Genomic DNA, 18269 nt, shown 5'->3' with positions numbered 1-18269 from the left:
CACTGTCTCACCATCACTGTGTGTTCACACTGTCTCACCATCACTGTGTGGTCACACCACTGTCTCACCATCACTGTGTGGTCACTGGATTGCACACGGTCTTAACCATCACTGTGTGTTCATACTGTCTCATCCACCATCAATGGAAGGAAGAGTCAAGTAAATATTTCTTGGGAGAACTCTTTACAAGTGAACGCAATCCTTTTTAGCAAAACAACTATTTTTGCAAATCAGCTTTCAGAAAGCATAAAGAGCAAAAAGTATGAACCCAGGACTAAGGGAAAAGACAAGAGAGTCTGGAGTTGAGTGGATTTGCTTATAGAAAAAGAGACACCAGTTACCCCGTGCAATGCCCTGGGCACCTCCTGCCCTATGTTCAACTAGCTGCTGTTTGCTCAGAGAGGGTCAGAGAGAAATGGAATCATCAGCTTCGGTTTTTCACTCCACAGCAAGTCCCAAGATGTGGCCAGGTTTAACAGACCACCGCAGACAGGCCAGACAGCCGTGGTGAAACATGGCCCTAAGATATGGCTCATCTGAGCCTCTCTGACCTTCTGGTCTTTGGGCACATTCCTTAGTTTCTATAAGACTAGTAACAGCCACATATGGCATCTATAACGACATGGGCACAGAATGTGAAATGCTTTCTTTGAGGTCAACAGCTGGTCTACAGCTAGTTCAGGAAAATCTATGAAAGGGGCATGCGCCCAGAAGCCTGGGCGTAACGACACATTTATAACTAAAAGAAGTAATAATAGCAGTAACAGCACTTTACAGAGGCCACTGAGTGCCGGGCTGCACAGCCAGTAGTGGGGACATCTCACACAGCCTCTGGAAGCCTCTGCACAGTGCACTACTGGGCAGAGTCAGGACGTCTTAGGATCCCGGTCATCTTTCAGTTTTAAATCATGCTTAGAGGAGACATGGGGGGGGGGGCTTTAGAGATGCAAAGTCAAGGTTCCGGAAGTTATCCCGAAGAATGTCATTAGGGCTGGAATGAATGTCATTAGGGCTGGAATGCAGATCCCAAGCGCTTTCCTTCAGTTTGGTGACTGCAGGAACTTCAATCCATACATAGGAACTGCTCCATAAAGAGTAATCTAATTCTGAGATTATTTCCCAAACTTAAAACCGGCAGAGACCCACCAGACAGCTTTGTTTAGGAATGCTTTGAATGTGAGCAAATTCAAAGCAGCATCATGATTCCTCATTCTCTCAAGTGTCTCACATCCCAAAAGCAAAGGAATTAATTTGAAATTTTATGTACCACCTCAACAAGCCCAAGGAGCTTATGAATGATGCATTTTGCAATAGAGTTCCTGATTACTTAATGAGTTTTAATGACTGAAAACATAGATTCAGGATGTCTCAGAGGTTATTGGGATAATGTATTAAATTGGATAAGCCTAAGTAGACATTAGCACTATTATTCTTAATCTTTTCCATTAAATAAAATACTTCACTTTAAACTGTTAATCCAATTAAGTCAAAATAGCTAAACTGTCTTTGTAGAAAACAACATAATACTAAAAGATGAATTTCAGCAAACTAGAGTAAGAGCATCGTTCTCATCTTCATCTGAGTCCCCAGAAGAGAAGGGCAAGTCTAGAATGTTCCAAAACAAGGTTTTGGGAGTTGCTTTTTCAGAAACAGGCCTCCGAGACCCCTAACCAACTTGGGTTTACCTTTTGCACTAATCATTTTTCATGAGAATTGAAGACATGATCGCAAATTAAGCTAAATCCTGTATGATCTATTAGGTCCTAGGTAACCGGTTTGATCAAATAACAGTACTCTAGAGCAGTGGCCACCTGCACTTGGCTTCTGGGTTTTTTTCCAACTAAATGGATAGTCCCACTCCATTGGAGAACTTTCTGAGTTTCAAAATTATTTAGGGTGATACATAGTCTTTAACTCACTTACCCAACGTGAGGGACTTGTGTGTGGAGCAGAAGATGATAGCCACTGTGTCCGCTGGTGTGAAACCCGAGTTATTCCTAAGGGGACAAGGAGGGCATTTTTACAAATACTTGTAAGAAAACCAAATGTGCCCATCTTTATGTTAGCATCCCGCTGATCAACCTTGGTGACAGAGTCTACTGTGAACCAAAGTACACGGTTCTGATTCTTTTTAGACTCTGTGTTGCCGTACCCAGTTACAAAGGCTTACAGAATCATGAGCCAAAATTAGAAATAATAATAACAATAACATTCCCTCCTATTGCTGGGTGGTAGCAGCACACATCTTTAATCCCAGCACTCGAGAGGCAGAGATAGGCAGATCTCTGTGAGTTTAAGGCCAGCCTGGTGAGTTCCAGAACAGGTTTCAAAGCTACAGAGATACCCCACCTTGAAAAACCAACCAAATAGCTAGCTAGCTAGATAGATAAAAATATTGCCTCCTATCTTAGAAACCTTAGAAACTAGGTGTGGCAACTCGCGACTTCTTGGCCTACAGTGACCTGACCGAAGATAACCTCCTGGCTACATGACCAGCACGGACCATGTGACCAACGTGAACCACGTGGCAAGAGCCCAGGCCCCTGTGCCCATCCCCCAACTCCTTACCCTATATAAGCTGTACCCCATCTCCAATAAACAGAGGCTCTGACAAACTTAGCATGGCCTCCTTCTTGTCTCCTAGCGTATTTATCTTACAGATAGTGCCTCTCTGGGACCCTGGAATAACTGACTGCAGGGTGGGTTACAACCCCTAGACTGAGTAGCCCACCCAAAAGCGGTTTACAGATCACATGTTCTCACTCATAGGTGGATTTTAAACATAAAGCAAAGAAGACCAGACTACAAACCACACTCCCAGAGAATTTAGACAACAATGAGGACACTAAGAGAGACTTACATAGATCTAATCTACATGGGAAGTAGAAAAAGACAAGATCTCCAGAGCAAATTGTGAGCACGGGGACCTTGGGGAGGGTTGAAGGGGTGAGGGGAGAGGCAGGGAAGGAAGCAGAGAAAAATGTAGAGCTCAATAAGTATCAATTAAAAAAAAAAGGTTTCTAATAAACAGGTCTACATTTCCCTAAGTAACCTCATCTCCCCATTTGTAAGTTTTGATGGGGGAAACATCTCAATCCCTATTTAGAAACATCCCTAAATAGATCTTACATCCTGTGTCATACTCACTGAAGGCCTCTCTTAACCCACCCCATGGCCACCGTCCTGGTCTCCGCTCCTGCAGTCTTCCTGAGGTCTGGTGTCTCCCCTGTGCGGGGCGCCCCACAGATGAGTAGCACCGGATTGCAACAAGGCCGCACTACTGTCTCACAATGACTCTCACGTCCTCTTGCTCTTTAAACATCGTGCTGCATGACTAACATTTTCCATCCTTTATTCCTCATCCCTTCATCCCTGTGGTAAGCTATGGGGCGGGAACTCTCGGGCAAAGATCTAGACTATGGCAGGACAGGAATACAGGTAAATATTGTATGTAGAAGAAGGGGTGAGAGGTGAGGGGAGGGGAGAGGGAAAGAGAGAGAGAGAAAGATTTGTCATTGGAAGGAAAGAATGCCCTGTCACCTGGTGGGGTGAGCTATGACAAAGGAGCACACTGAACCCCCTAGGGGATAGAGATGGGAAACCCGCATCCTGAGACGGGCAAAGAGCAGACTCTTCAGGCTTCTCAGGAAGACTGGCGTGTTAGCACTGGTGTGAACCTGAAGACAGAGCAAGTGGGAACACTAGAGTCATGTGATGAAATCTGTTCCTCCGAAGCAATCATACGAGCAAACCAGTCTGAGACTGAAGATGGAGAGGATGAGCTAAGTGGGAAGCTAGAAGAGCCAGTGGGAGGGCAGGAAATGGCCATATGGAATGTGACTGACCAGAAAGTCCACAGCTCCTCCCCAAGCAGTGCTCCTGCCAGAGCTGGAAAGTGCAGGCTTTGGGGACAAGCATGCTTGATTTTAAACCCCCAGGATAATCTTATTTCCCTCTGTGAGGGTAAATGCAAATGTTTAAGAATTTACACAATGCAAGCGCTTATGACATATTAGTAACATTCTTATTATCATAACTTTTACTTTTAGAGAGGAAAACATTAGGGGATATGAGGAGCTCTGAGCGTTCTGGATTGAGAGGCACCAAATCACGAATGGGGACAGAATGGAAGAGACAGCCATTGGGGTGGGGAGTCAAAGAGTTGATTTATTAAAGTCGCAAAGGACTATGGAAGAGAGGGATGTAGGGGAAGAGAGAAGGAAGAGGAGGATGGGAGAGAGGAGGGGAAGGGAAGAAGGGAGAGGGAAAAGGGGAAGAGAGCAATATAAAGAAACTCATGAGTCTAGGTCTTCCAACAGTCCCAAGAGCATCACACAAAGGAGCAAATGGAGTTTTTTTTTTTCTTTTTTTACTGAGCTGGAAGCAAAGCAGAAAAACAAGGTGATGGAAAAGTACAGAAAATGTGGCAGACTGAAGAGGCTTCCCTTTGGAGGGGTGTGTAACTGTGGGGATGTTCCTACAGACACATAGTGCCAGTCGCGTGCAAAGGCCTCTCTTATCTGTCTTTTGTTGTGGAGTGTTTCCAGAGACTGTCTGGGATCCGCTCTTGCTCAGATCACGGCACATTTCCTAGGGTCCCCGAGGCTCCAGTTGACACAGTGTGGCTCAAGAGGACATGTGGGGTGGGGTTGTGCTTGTTCTGCTCAGGGGAGGAGAATGCAGCGAGCCTGGGCTGTGTGGACCAGAGCACTGCTGTGGTCCAGACCACAAACTCCATTAGCAGGAAGGAGGACAGGGTCTTAGGATGGATACCAAGTGCCAAGTGCTTGTGTTTGAAATCCATCCACCTTCTAGGGCCAGCTCGCTTCTAGCTACCCTGTGACAGGCTCTACGGTGTGGATTTTAAGACAAGCATCCATAGGCCCATGCCCAGATGGTTCTCTAGTCATGAGTTTGACCACAGCACTGAGTGTCGCTGAGCACCTTTCTAAGCACTTTGCATCCAGGGTGTCTTCTTAGGACTGTCATTGAAGGAGGTGGCATTCCTGCCCTGCTTCTTCTGAAAAGGGACCAGAAGCCCGACACACCCAAAGTCACAAAGTAGGAAGTAACCTGCCCACATTCTGGGGTCATATTATCTTCTCAGAAAGAAGTCACTAAAAGCAAGTTAGAAAAACCACTTCAGAATCTAATGGATGGGAGCAAGGAGCTGCCTGGGTCAGCAGCCTGCCGTTGTCTACACTCTGTGGAGGGTAGCATCAAGACGCAGTAGCACAACACACAGAAGGACAGTGTCCTATGAGGGCCTGGAGTCATCCCCAGTGGCGAGCATCTGCGTGCCGACTGAAGCAATCCTAGTTCCTTTACATTTTCTAGCCCCACCTATCCCTTTTAATATTGATTTTCTTTGTATCCTGCTTTTTTCATTCTTTTGATCACTTTGGCTCCCCCCAGGTGCTTATTTCTTTTGCTTCCCAACTGGTTTCTTAAGAATTCTCTCTAGCAAAGCTTTCAATCAGCGGTTTCCTCGTAATATTTATTGTGTCTTCCTCTGTGCCCACAGAGGAAGGCATGCCAGGTTTCTCTAGCAGAAGCACAGAAAGTGGGGCAGAAAAGGTCCTCAGAGAGCAAGCACTCTGTCAACTGTGCTGCTGGAGCCGCGGGAGGCACCTCTGTTAGCCTTTTAAAAACAAAGACCTCATTGTCATCAGTTACCCCGAACTCTGGGGTGTAGGCCCTCACCTCCAAATGTCCCCCTTCTCCCAGCAGCCCAGCCTCCTCCTCTGGGGACGCTGGTGAGAGGCTGACAGTGTGAACACAGAAAAGCTTCCTTCTTTTCCTTTCTTAACGAGTCAGTCACTCTAGTGACTACCCACTCGGCAGCCTACCTAAGTGTCTTTCATACATTTTAAACATTGCTTTCTTTTTCTAAAGCTTTCAACATCAAAACAAACAAAACTGGGACAGTCTTCCAAAGAGGCAGAAGCAGCGTAGACCAGTCACTGTATGTGTCTAACCTGCAGCTGATAAATCAAGTCCCATTTCCTAGCAACTGTGACAGAAAAGGGGCTTGGGCTGCATCACACACAGCGAGCCGACACCCGGCCCACCAGCACGGGTTTCCCAGATACCAGAAGCTATCTTGATGGCACAAATGTCCGAGTGCGTCTATGCTTATGAGGACTTAGTCTGCACTGGGTCTTTTACTGTGGGTTTTAGAACTGATTATTTAGCTCTCTTAGACTTTTTATGTCTCTATTTTTTTTTCATAAGGAAAAGCAACATAAATAAAAGCCTATTGGACAGGGTTGAAGCCCAAGTGCACTGGTGTCTGGTACTGGGATTTTGGACTCATTTTGGAGTGCAGAATAATCACTTATAAATCAGTTTTAAGTTCTCTTTAGTATGGTAACATTCCAGATTAAGAACCCTAAAAAATGCTAATTAGAAAAGCAGAGGGTGGAAAGAAGCTCTATTTTCCAAGCTAGGTCTCTCTTGGCTTTATGGCAAATTCCCATCATTAGTGTGGTGCTGCATGTCACCGGAGCAGGCAAAGGGTTGGAACATTGGCAGGTTTCTTGTCCAGGTTTTTTCTAGATTTTCTGAGCTGGTAGGGAATAAATGAACGTGGCGGAAGTAAAACAAGAGGGGGAAAGAGATTGGGGGCAGGCAGATTTAATCAATTAAAAGTAGAAAAGAAGCAAAAGTAGAAAAAGAGAACAGACCCCAGTGGAGTCAGTGGACCTAGTTTAAAGCCTGTCACAAATGTTTTGTGTGTGTGTCTGTGTGGACTTGGAGGATTCAGTTAAACATTCTTTACAAATGCTCTGAGTGAAATAAGTATTGTCAATTATATGATTTATTTTTATTACTTTAAAATGCATGAGTGTGTTTGTATGTGGGCATGTGCACACTGAGTGCAGTGCTCCAGGAGGCCAGATGGGGGCATCAGATCCCCTGAAACAGGCAGCTGTGGGCCACCTAAGGTGGGTTCTGGGAACTGAACTCCAATCCTCTATAAGAGTAGTCACTGAAACATCTCCCCAGTCCCAGTTTATGAATTTTGAAAAGTAATTAAAATATATTTTAGAGCAAGATGAATGGGCAGGCATTCTGCAAATATTACATTTAAATAGATTTTAATTTTAGGTGTAGTACCTGGAAGGATTGTCTGAGTTTTAGGCAAGTTCCTAAATGAACCTGTAAGTATGGGTCCTACTCTGAAAAACAGCAATGAAATGCAATAATATCATCAAATTGCTGTCAGTTTACATAAAGCACCATATGGCATAATCCCTCAGACAGAGGCTGGCATGGGACAGGCAGACCCTTAGAAACCATGAAATTTCTCAGTAAGAAAACAGCATGACAACCATCTCCTAAATTTTACTCCACTGAAAACTGCAGTTTTTAACAGACTGTTCCTGGGCTATAGGACCATTACCCTGAAGCAGGGGCACATGCTATGGTTTGCCAGAGAATGTCTATGTCTGATAGTGGGTTAGGGAAAAGTTCAAGGCACAGCTGAACACAGCAGAGAAGCAGGATTCAAGACCAGGTCCTATTGAAAGATCATTCTATTGCACACCAGTCACTGAGCTTTAACTGAATTAGTCACAACGCCCCTCCTCCCAGAACTCCTGTAAGCCCAGGAGTGAAACCCGTCCTCTATGTTTTCTAATGACTGATTTTAATTGTAGATGTGACACAATTCATGAGGGCTAGCTAGAGTAGGCTGACCTCTGGGTATGTCTGGTGAGTAGGTGAGTGGCAGGAAGCTCCGGATTGTAGAGAGTGAAGAAGCGCCCTGAGCACTAGCAAGCATGCACTAGCACACTGCGCTCTGCTCTGAGCTGTGGGTGGAATGTGACCAGCTGCTTGTGCTCCTGCCATCTGCATTTCCCTGCAGCGTGGACTGTCACCTGGAACTGTGACCACAGAGACCCTTTCCCGCTTGTGCTGCTTCTGTCAGGGTTTTATTAGAGTGACGGGAATGGAACTAGGGCTGTTTTCAAGGGGACGCTCAGTCTGTCAAGATGAGTGCCTCAGAGAACTACCTCTGCCACAAGGACCAGCAAACATATCTATTTCTTGGTGACTTACATGCGCTAAGCTTTATTCTTACTTCGTAAGTCATGACCTTAAATTGAGGAAAATGCTTCGAATTATAGCAATCAATTCATTTTTCTTGACTCCGAACAATCAGCTAAACCAAGTGCTCTAAGAGCCAAGAACCTTGGGTGAGGGCCCTAAGCTACCCACTCACAAACCTGACAGAGCATCAAGCTTCATGTGAGCCCATGCCCTCTTCTTGTGGGAACTCACTGCCAACACCAGCAGCCCAAAGGCCAGGAGAGCTGAGCCACTGCACCGCTCCCAGAACTAGCTCTAATCTGAGTCTTGCTCTGACACCACCCACCATAGCCTATTTATGTACACGTGCCAACATATGTGTATCATTGCTACTTCTCCCATAGAGCTGTTCTTTATCCCCATCTCTCCCATGAAGTCAGCCCCACCACTCTTTGACAGTGCTTTCTTCTATCTGATCACGGGCTGGCTGAATGGACTCCATCGACGTCACATATTTGATATGTAAAAACTCATGCAGGACTAGAATCATCTCTTATTTGAGACATTCATTCTGACGTCTTTCTCGTTCCCCAGGCTTAAGTAATATGAATTATGCCAGCAGAAGAAATGGCATTTAATGTAAGCCTTCAAGAACAGGAAAGATGAGCTGGGCATGGTGGTGCACTAGGGAAACTGAGAGGGGAAAACTGCTTGAGTCTAAAGCCACCAAGGGGGAGTGTCAGGCCAGCCTGGGCTACATCCTTCTTACACACACACACAGGGAGGAGAGAGAGAGAGAGAGAGAGAGAGAGAGAGAGAGAGAGAGAGAGAGAGAGAGAAGGAAAGATGGTCTAGGCATGGAGACCAAGCTGCACATGGGGACAGCCGCAGCAACCGAACAGAAATGAGAAAGGATGAGGTGGTTCTAGGAAACAGCAAAGATTTTACTTCAACCTACAGCTTAGGCAGCCTGAAAGTACATGGTCTCTCACAGCTGCAAAATAGACTCACAAAATGAACGTCATTTTGCAGGTCCTGGCTAAGCTTTGGGGATACTGGAACAAGACTATGCCTGGAAGCTAAAAGAAATATTTAAGAAAAGTTGAGGCTAGAAGTGGAGCTACCATAGCACTGAAAGCCTCGAAGAGAAAAGTGGATTTGGGAGTAAAAAATGTAAGACAGAAGCAGGTGATTTTCTACCAAGTAATGATGCTAAGGGCCCCAGTTTGAGTAACTCTGGAAATGGAGGTTCCATCAAATATAATAAAATAGATGTGTGTGATGGTATACTCTGTGACTTTGAGGCCACCCTCGTCTATATAATGAGTTCCAGGCCAGCCAGGGCTGCTTTGTGAGACCCCATATCAACAAACAAATAATCAATAACACAGGCTCGGGGAGGCTCTTGTGAGAGAGGTGAGAAGACTGTGAGAGCTGAAGAGGGCCATGCAGGCTGGCTATTTGGTCATGAAATGACCATTGCGCTCATAAATTCTCTGAAGCTATGGTTGCCTGAATGATATTAAGCCAGCAGAGGTTCCAACATGCACCAAAGCAGTTCTAACTGGATTCAGTGGGTTCCACAAACCCAAAAGGAGAGGACATGAAAGGGAGGGGGAATGTGTTAGGGATGCCTGTTGGAGGGCAGGAAGAAAAGGACATGGCAAGCTACATTGTTTATATGGATGAAAATGGTATTGTGGTGGCTTGTATGGGTATGTCTCCCATGGATAATGTGTTTGCATGTTTTGTCCATAGGGAGTGACACTATTAGGAATTGTGGCCTTGTTGGAGGAAGTGTGTCACTGTGGGGGTGGGCTTGGTGGTCTCATATATGCTCAAGCCATACCCAGTGTGGCAGATCACTTCCTATAGGTTAAGATGTAGAACTCTCAGTTCCTTCTCCAGCACATGTCTGCCTGCATGCCATCATGTCCTGCCATGATGATGATGGAACCTCTGAACTGTAAGCCTCCACCCTCAATTAAATGTTTTCCTTTATAAGAGTTGCCATGATTATGGTGACTCTACAGAGCAATAGAAACCCTAACTAAGACAGGTGATCCATTTAAACATAAGGGAGGAAGAAGTTTCAGAAAAAAAAAAAGACTATTTCCATTTTAAATATCAGGAGTCCTTAAGTCTTGCTTAGATAGTCAGGGACAAGATCTACGAGGTAAGGTAAATAATAGTGCTGGGACTAGGGGGAAAGCCTAGCTAGAAAGTGTTTTCAGCAGGAAGTGTCATCAGGAAGCTTCCAGGTAGGCCAGGAGATTGGACAGGGCTATGCAAGCAGACAAGGTTCTAACACAGACCCTTTAGTGATGTCTACAGTTCCCAAGTGGCAGGACTGAGAGAAAATGGTGAGCCAGACAGGAGGGAACATAGGACAGCATTGCAATATAGTAGCCAAACACAGAGGCTAACAGGGCATACCAAACCACTTACCGCGTTGAAAAGATGAAGGTCAAAAGCATGAAACTCAGTTGAACGGAGACTACTGAGGAAAAAACAAGACAAGACAGTGGACTGAGTGGGAATTGGCACCACAAGAGTCTCCTGTAGCCTGCTGAGCTCAACCTAAAACTTGTTTAAAATTAAAAACAATTAAACCGATATAGACTGCTAAGCTGGCAGAAGCATAAAAGATTGGACTTAAGCTGTTCTCTTCGGACACAGCTGATGACATCAGAACTCAGAAGATCCAGAACACCCTTTGAGGTGGATTTAATGATCTCATTTGTTCAACTTAAAAGAACTGGTTTATACTAAGAGCTGAACAGCACAAATGTATACATAATGTATTCCTTGAAACAAGTATTCTTGATGTTAAAAAGATTATTCGCTATTGTAATACTAATAAAAGTCATGCCTGAAATTACAGGACAACTAGAATACGAAGTTTCTCTTTAAACTTTAGTAGTTACTGACATTTAAAGTATGCTGCTCCTTAAAAGTAAAGAGCCATTTCTTTATATAAGCTTTATTATATTAGAAACTAAGATGGAAACTTTTACACATTATCCAATGCACTTGAATTATTATCAATGCACAATAACATCCTATGCCACAAATCTTTCTGAAGTCACTGTAAGAGATCAGATTGAGTTTAACTTAAGTTGGTGACTTACTGAACTGTGGCACATCCGCTGCAGAACGTGGCACACATTATGGCTTCTCTTATCTACCACAAATTACTGTGGATCAGAAAATGGTGCACGGAACATAAAAGTAAAGCAGATTAAGAACGCAAATGTAGGGCTGATGTCTTTCTAAAGAGCATATATATAAGATCAAGTCAGCGAGTAAATAAAATAATAGCCAAGGGGATGGAACTGCTTCACAATCGTGCAGAGGAGGCCAGGGGACGGCAGGACCCGCTGAATTCTGACTTACTGATGAAGAGTATGAGGACCAGGCTGAATTTATCCAGGTCGATATGCGGGTTGGAGAAGGTGTCGCAGAAGGTGGTGTAGATGATCATGAGGAGTACACTGCTGCTGACGGCGCCGAACGGGGGCTTCTTTCTTTCGAGCCAGTCCTTGATGAATCTGCGGACGATCTGAAACACAGACATCAACAGGTCGCCTCTTCTCTGAGGTGTAGGGAGTGGAATTGGGCATCACAAAGTGATTCTGACAGCGCAGACAGAATGGGAAGAGAATGATCTGCATGGCGGCCACAGTGGGCTTCAAAGCTTCCCCGTCTTGCCACTCTTCTTCTGGGGAATTTGGTATTTGTGGAGCAACTTCCACTGGGTGTCCATAATGAGAGTGGATTTTCAACTCCATTCAAACCCATCCTTAATCATGCCAAATGCTCTTTGCTAGCTGTCACTGAGACAGGCCCATTAAGCCTCCCCCAAGTTTATCTCCTCTGCTAATCTTAATGGATGTGTGTAATTATCACAGTCCCCTTTGCCTCAACAGACAATTCCAAGTGCGACTTTGGGAATCTTAAAAATCTGACATCTTCAAGAATTTCAAGACAGTAGATAATAGAAAGTGATCCATGAAACGTATTAATATTTAAAACACTAGCAATGCACCAGAAGTTTTTAATTAAATTATAACTCATGCTTGAAAAGCAAAAGTGCATGTGTTGTGGGAGTTTAAATAATTCACATATGAATATCTAGAGTTTTCTGTGAATCCAAAGACAAATGCCATTTGTACGCTTTTAGAATTCTAAAATTAATACTTAAAAATAAATAAACCTATCCTAACTTTTCCACAAAGAACTGGTGAAATAAAAGTTATAATGCAGCATCTTCTTATATTAAGACCAATTCAGATATTTAAGATCAGGACAATCTAAATACTGGTGGTTGGTTCTGTTGGCTTGGGCATGCATGAAAGTGGGCCACTCAGCTTCAAGCGTCTTTTCACTTTTGAAGGAAGTGGTACAAGTTCCACCATCCAGATGAGAGTGGAGAAATTTTAAGTTTTGATTCATTCCTTATCCTGAATAAATGAATCTGAAATTTCACAACAGATTGAGTTACCAGAGATGCAATAGCAGTTATGAGGTCAGGGAACCACTGTCAACAAGAAGCCCAAGTTTGCAAGGGAGCACAGCCTTATTATGGATATTGGAAACAAAACAGGACAGTCATCTCTCCTAGCCACGCTTGTGTTTCCTGCAGTTTTGAGCACCTGTGGGCAAGTTCACCCTGAATATGGCAAGTAAAAACTCAACAACTAAGAAACTCACAAACTGTGAATACATTTTTATTGTAGTTTGTTATTATAATTAAATTTATAATGGTTGTAGTTAATCTTTTACTAGGCCTAACTTGTAAATTAAACTTGATCATATGTCTGTGCGTCTACATTTATGTGTGCAGAATAAAGTCTACAGTGGGTTCGGTTCTATGCAAGGCTTCAGGCTTCCACCAGAGGCTGATCAGGATAACACAGGACCCTGCATTCTCTTGATTGCACCTTTTGGTGAATGATTGCTGAATCTGCTTATCTCAGCTCAAGGAATGAGTAAGCTGACTGTAAATAGGTAAGAGTCTTAAAAGAAGGCTGGTCACTTGGTAACAGGCACAGGAACACAACGTTGAAGCTTGTGTGTTGTGGGAATGAAGGGGAAAGAGTATTATAGACTGATCAGCCATGGTTGGGATTTCTTTAGAAGTGGATCTTAAAGTAGTAACTGGCTCACTGAAGTACTGATGGGGAAGGAGAACTCTCAAACTTTTTCTTTATTGGTGTTTATTTTCTTAGTGTTGAAAATATACTGTGTAGAGATAAGAACAGGTCTGTTGCCACTGTTATTGACTATTGTATAGGAGATGAATTCTGCAGAGCAGTCTGTGCGGTATCATGGGCCACTGGTGAGATGGCTTTTGTACAAACTTGACACCAGGGCACTTCAGTTAGTCATTTCATAACATACTACACGTTAAGTATGGTCTTCCAGATTTTAATAGTCCAACTGCTTTAAAAATAAATGGAAATAAATGACATCTGTGACAAGTTACTGTGACTTTAATATAGAATAGTTGGAAACATCCAAGTACCCCCTCTGCAATAGACTAGAATGCATGATCTCAACTCTCAAAGTAAATGTGCCCACCTCGCTCACCACCACATCCCCCCACCTGACAAAATAAACAAATAAAAATGAATGGGGCAGAGCGTGAGAGCCAAAGCCACCTTAGAACCAAGGCATATCTTTAATCATCAATCAACATTATGAGCAGTGATTTGATTTAGTTAACCTAATAGTTTCTCAAAACTTCATTACAAGGCACTTGGTCTTGTGGTAGCATAGGTTGCTTTCAATATGGCAAGAAACAAAGGGCTCCTAATTCAGAATCCTAGTCCAAACACATCCACGGGTCAATGCCCCATACTTAATCTTGATGAAAACAGCTACAGTCGGGAACTGAATGAACCCCCAGGGCAGGGACAACCCTGAGGGGAACAGAGCGCCCTCCAGCATTTCTAGAGTCATTGTGTCATCTGGCCTCGTTGTCCATCTTTCCAGCTCCACGGAGCCTTTCCATCTTGCTTCAGATGCCATTCCCAGAGCTACTGCTTTTGCACTGTGTAGTCAGAGAGGTGATCTGAGGAAGGAATTGCTGATGGCCTCACAGATGAGGCCACGAGCTCCAGGAAGACCCAACCCTCAGTTCATAGTCATACTCCGTTTCTTATGACTTTGTGCCTGCCAGGCAGTGGTGGCGCATGCCTTTAACCCCAGCACTCAGGAGGCAGAGGCAGGTGGATCTCTGTTTGAGGAGTTTGAGGTCAGCTTGGTCAACAGAACAAGTTCCAGGACAGCTAGGGCTGTTACACAGAGAAACCCTGTCTCAAAGCAAAACCAAAGAATTTGTGTCATCTAAAAGTTCTCCAGACTGGGGCCTTATGGACAGTTTTAGAAACCCTACAGGAACCAAACCTTTGCTAGAGAGAACACTGTACCCCGAGACTGTCCCATGAGAGAATCCACAGGAAAAAAGACAATGGAGATGCAGTGGGAAGAGGTGTCCAGGTGAGGTGGCCAGGTGTATCTGTGTAGAACTTATACTAAATTCATTTGTTCTCAGTGTTCAGAGAAACTTAGGCATTAAAAATTAAGCAACAAATCCTCATTAGCTTATTTGCTTTTCCCAGTAGGGAAGGGGTACGTGTGAGTCTCCCACAGGAAGGCTTTCATTTTATTGTTTCATCTTTAATACTTTAATTTTTGTTATTTTAAATTAAAAAGCTGGCAAGGCTATGGGAAAATTAAACTTGACTGCACTTCCAATAAGCTCTGTTTCATATCAACTTTTTCATTGGAACCCAGTAAAAGTGACATATCTTAGTGAAAAATGCTGATAGACCAAGATGACTCTGAAGTGGGCAATATTCATCATTTTGGTTTTCTTAATCTTTTTGGTCAATGAATTTCTCTGCTTTTTCTTTCTATTCTGTCTTTACATTTATAAATTGAGTTTGGAGTGAGGATACATGATGGGTAATTCTTCATGTTAAGCCTGAGTTTTAAAATTTATTTCTCTTCAAGGTGGTTTCGGGTTCTTCAGTGTTCACCTTCTATTGCAGTGAATTCATGATTTTCCATAAAGAGGTTTGTCTCTTTAACATCCTGTTAAAAGGATATTGTAAGACAGGTTTATGTTTATAATATGTTTCTCTTAAAATGTTTTATTAAATATTGATTAGTTTAAAGTAATATTAGCATACTTTGAAAAAAGTATAAATAAATAATAAACTGGAATAATCAACATCCATTAGCGATAACCCATCTAAAAGTGGTTACAAGTATCAGTTTGGGAAAATTCCTTCATCCATTCTCAGAACAACGTGTAGACATCTTGCTGGCGACACAGTTGTCGACAGAGGCACAGAGTGCCTAGACAACCTGCATAAACTATAAAAAGCTAGTCACATGGTGAGCAGGGATGTGCTCTCTATTTTGTGAGAGAACTCTGCAGGGTATTGGGTACACAGGAGAACCAGGTTATGCATAACCTTGAATCCTGGCTCCACCCTTGACTTCCTGTGGCTCTTCTGTGACAGGGCTATGGCAGCAGTTAGAGTGATGATCATGTAACTGAGTGAACCGAAGATGCTTTAGAAACGGCCCGTGTGTGTCGAGTGATCTCACAATTCTGGCTCTCGGTTGGTGAAGTGTCTGTCTCTGTTCACAGCATATTCCATCCCGCAGGACAATGTACCAGCACAAAACAACTGTATGAAGCTAAAGAAAGACCTAATTCAGCATCATATGTACAGACTAACAGAGTGTTAGTACCACTAACTGCAGCTTACGCTAAAGCCCATTTATCAGGAATGGCCAACTTGAAACTGTGAAGTAAGTCCTGAGTGGAAAGATGAGAAAATGCCTTTAATTGTTAATTCAGAGAGAAAAGGTAGGCTGTCGTGTGCTACTCTGAAAACTAACCAGGGTGAAAGAAAAGAATAAAAGGGGATAGTGTAATGGATTAATAAAAATGCTGCAGGATCCCTGGATCCCTGGATCCCCAGCAGCTGCCACTGGCAGAAACGCTGCAGGTCCCCAACTGGTAGCAGCAGGCCATGTGGCAGCAGGCAGCAGGTCCGAGGGCAGCCAGTCCTAGACAGGGATGGCGCAGTTCCCTGAGTGGCTGCAACAGGCCACGAGGAGAGACAGACAGATGGGCATGCCACAAGACCATGCCACAGGTCTCTGAAGGCAGCTGGTCCCAGGAAGGGACACATGTGGCAGGCGAGAGACAGAGACATAGGTAGGCGTGCAATGCAGAGTGAGGTTGGATGTTTATTCAGTGGGTTATGGAAGGGGAGAGGAGAGAGAGAGAGAGAGAGAGAGAGAGAGAGAGAGAGAGAGAGAAACAGGAGTGGGGAAGGGGAGAATGAAGCGAGGCAGAAGGCCTGGGCAGGGAGGGAGACAGAAAAGAAAGAGCCTCAGGCTGCAAGGAAGGAAGATCTGCCTGCCTCTGCAGACAGGGGAGGAGTGAGTGTGGCTTGTCTCTTAAAGAGACAGAGCAGATGATTACAGATAAATTTAGCTTCATTAATGCTTATTCATAAATCATCCTTAAATACAATGTATAAAAGAAGTGTGTGCCACAGAACTTGGAGCATGGCTTGTCAGGAAGGAAGGATACACGATAATGGCTCAAATGTTCCTTCATCAAGAACTGGCGGCAGCAGACACGTCCTGACCAACTGGGAAACACAGTGAAAACAGGGGCCATTTTTGGCTGCTTTGTCTGCTTTGGGTCCCACTCCTCCTACCAGATTGCCTCATCCAGCTTTAATAGAAGAGGAGGAGTATAGTCTCACTGCAACTTGATATGCAATGGCTGGCTAACATCCATGGGAAGCCTGCCTGTATCTGAAGAGAGGCGGTGGAGGAGTGGTTGGGTGGGTGAACTGGGAGAATAGGAAGGAGGGGAAACTTTGGTTGGTATGTAAAAGATAGGAGAGAGGGAGAGAGAGAGAGAGAGAGAGAGAGAGAGAGAGAGAGAGAGAGAGAGAACTCACCTGGGTAGGGGTGTGGAGATCTAGAAATATTAGTAAAGAACACCAAGACATGAATAAGACAGAAAAACATAAAATAGTGCCAGGAGAGAGTTCCAGTGAGTACTGAAATTGCCCGAGTTTAATTTCCAATTGCTTAGAATACCCCTGACCCCAAAAGGTAGGAGTAAGACAAAAAAAACTGCAACGTCCTGATACAAGGAACTGAACAGACCAGTTGAAGGTCACGGGCTACAACCACAGTTAACTACTCTGTTGCTACAACAAAACAAGACACACACCCTAGACCAAAACATTCGGAAGCAAACCACTTCCTGAGTGGAATCCAATGTTATCTCCTTAAGGGAACTGGAACCTTAGTGGGATCCTTAGACTTTTGTTTGAGGTAGAAACATATCTACTTCCCTATTCCTGAAATACAACGTCTGTTGACAATAACCTTGAGAGAACAGAACTTTCTGACTTAAATCTAGGTGGGATCTTTGAGGTACAAACACAGTAGCCTTGAAGGAACAGAGGTTAAGTTCCAACTCTCTGACCTTTGGTCAACTGTGGAAATGGTTCACAATTTTGGGCCTCCACAACAGATAACCAAACAAGCAAAGAGAGTAAAAGGCTAGGAAGTTTGACTCTGTTCACGGGCTTACTTCCACCCCCACCCCCAATTCACTTTGTTTAAGAGATAATGACAGAAATCATGTTTTTTAAAAGATAAATAAAACAGCTTGTAGGAATGTTTACTTTTGTAATTTGCCCCTTTCCATTACAATTGGCAAGCTAAACTTTACCTGGCGTGTTAGTGTTTCCTCTGGGCGGAGGTGACTGAGCTCTTCCCACAAGGTCCTCAAAGGTCACATTACACAATTTAGGTGAAGCAGTGGGTTGAAGAGCAACATAAAAGACAAAGTAGGCAGACAGGTCCCTATCTTGGGGGAGCTGAATGAAAAGAAACCAGAAAGCAAGAAGCAGGAAAAGAAATGTATTGAGAAGTTGAAACCAGATACCCTGAGTGTGACTTCAACCAGGGCAGCCAGTGGAGGAAGCTGAGGGAAGGTCTCTCTAGGGAGGTGAAACGTGGCAGGCTTCCAGGCAAATGCAAGGAGCGGGCAAAGGCTCCAGAGAAGGGAGGGCAGGATGTTGGAGAAACTTACTACAGATGGCGCCCAGACGTGTGGACAACTGAATCCACTGAAAGCCTGAGAGAGCTTGGGAAAGAGTAAAGCATTGTGCCTGGTT

The 18269-nt window shown here is 44.0% G+C and overlaps 1 protein-coding gene across 3 annotated transcripts in view; it reads right to left on the bottom strand.

Annotated features, from left to right (window-relative positions):
- The window catches only part of Slc10a7 (solute carrier family 10 member 7), a 235270-nt gene that overhangs the window by 25723 nt on the left and 191278 nt on the right, over positions 1–18269 (bottom strand). For 2 of the 3 annotated variants that reach the window (XM_005345380.2, XM_026778790.1), the window contains 3 exons: positions 11431–11596; positions 10483–10534; positions 1924–1997 (listed from right to left, as the gene is read on the bottom strand). In XM_005345380.2, coding sequence (XP_005345437.1) covers positions 1924–1997; positions 10483–10534; positions 11431–11596 — 292 coding nt within the window. The remainder of the gene's footprint in view (positions 1–1923; positions 1998–10482; positions 10535–11430; positions 11597–18269) is intronic. The other variant, XM_026778789.1, reaches the window with a different exon arrangement.

This window comes from Microtus ochrogaster, chromosome 4 (assembly GCF_000317375.1).
Source record: "Microtus ochrogaster isolate Prairie Vole_2 chromosome 4, MicOch1.0, whole genome shotgun sequence".
Lineage (NCBI taxonomy): Eukaryota > Metazoa > Chordata > Mammalia > Rodentia > Cricetidae > Microtus > Microtus ochrogaster.
Note: the sequence above shows the minus strand (reverse complement) of the source record. Positions and strands in the feature narration are given on the sequence as shown.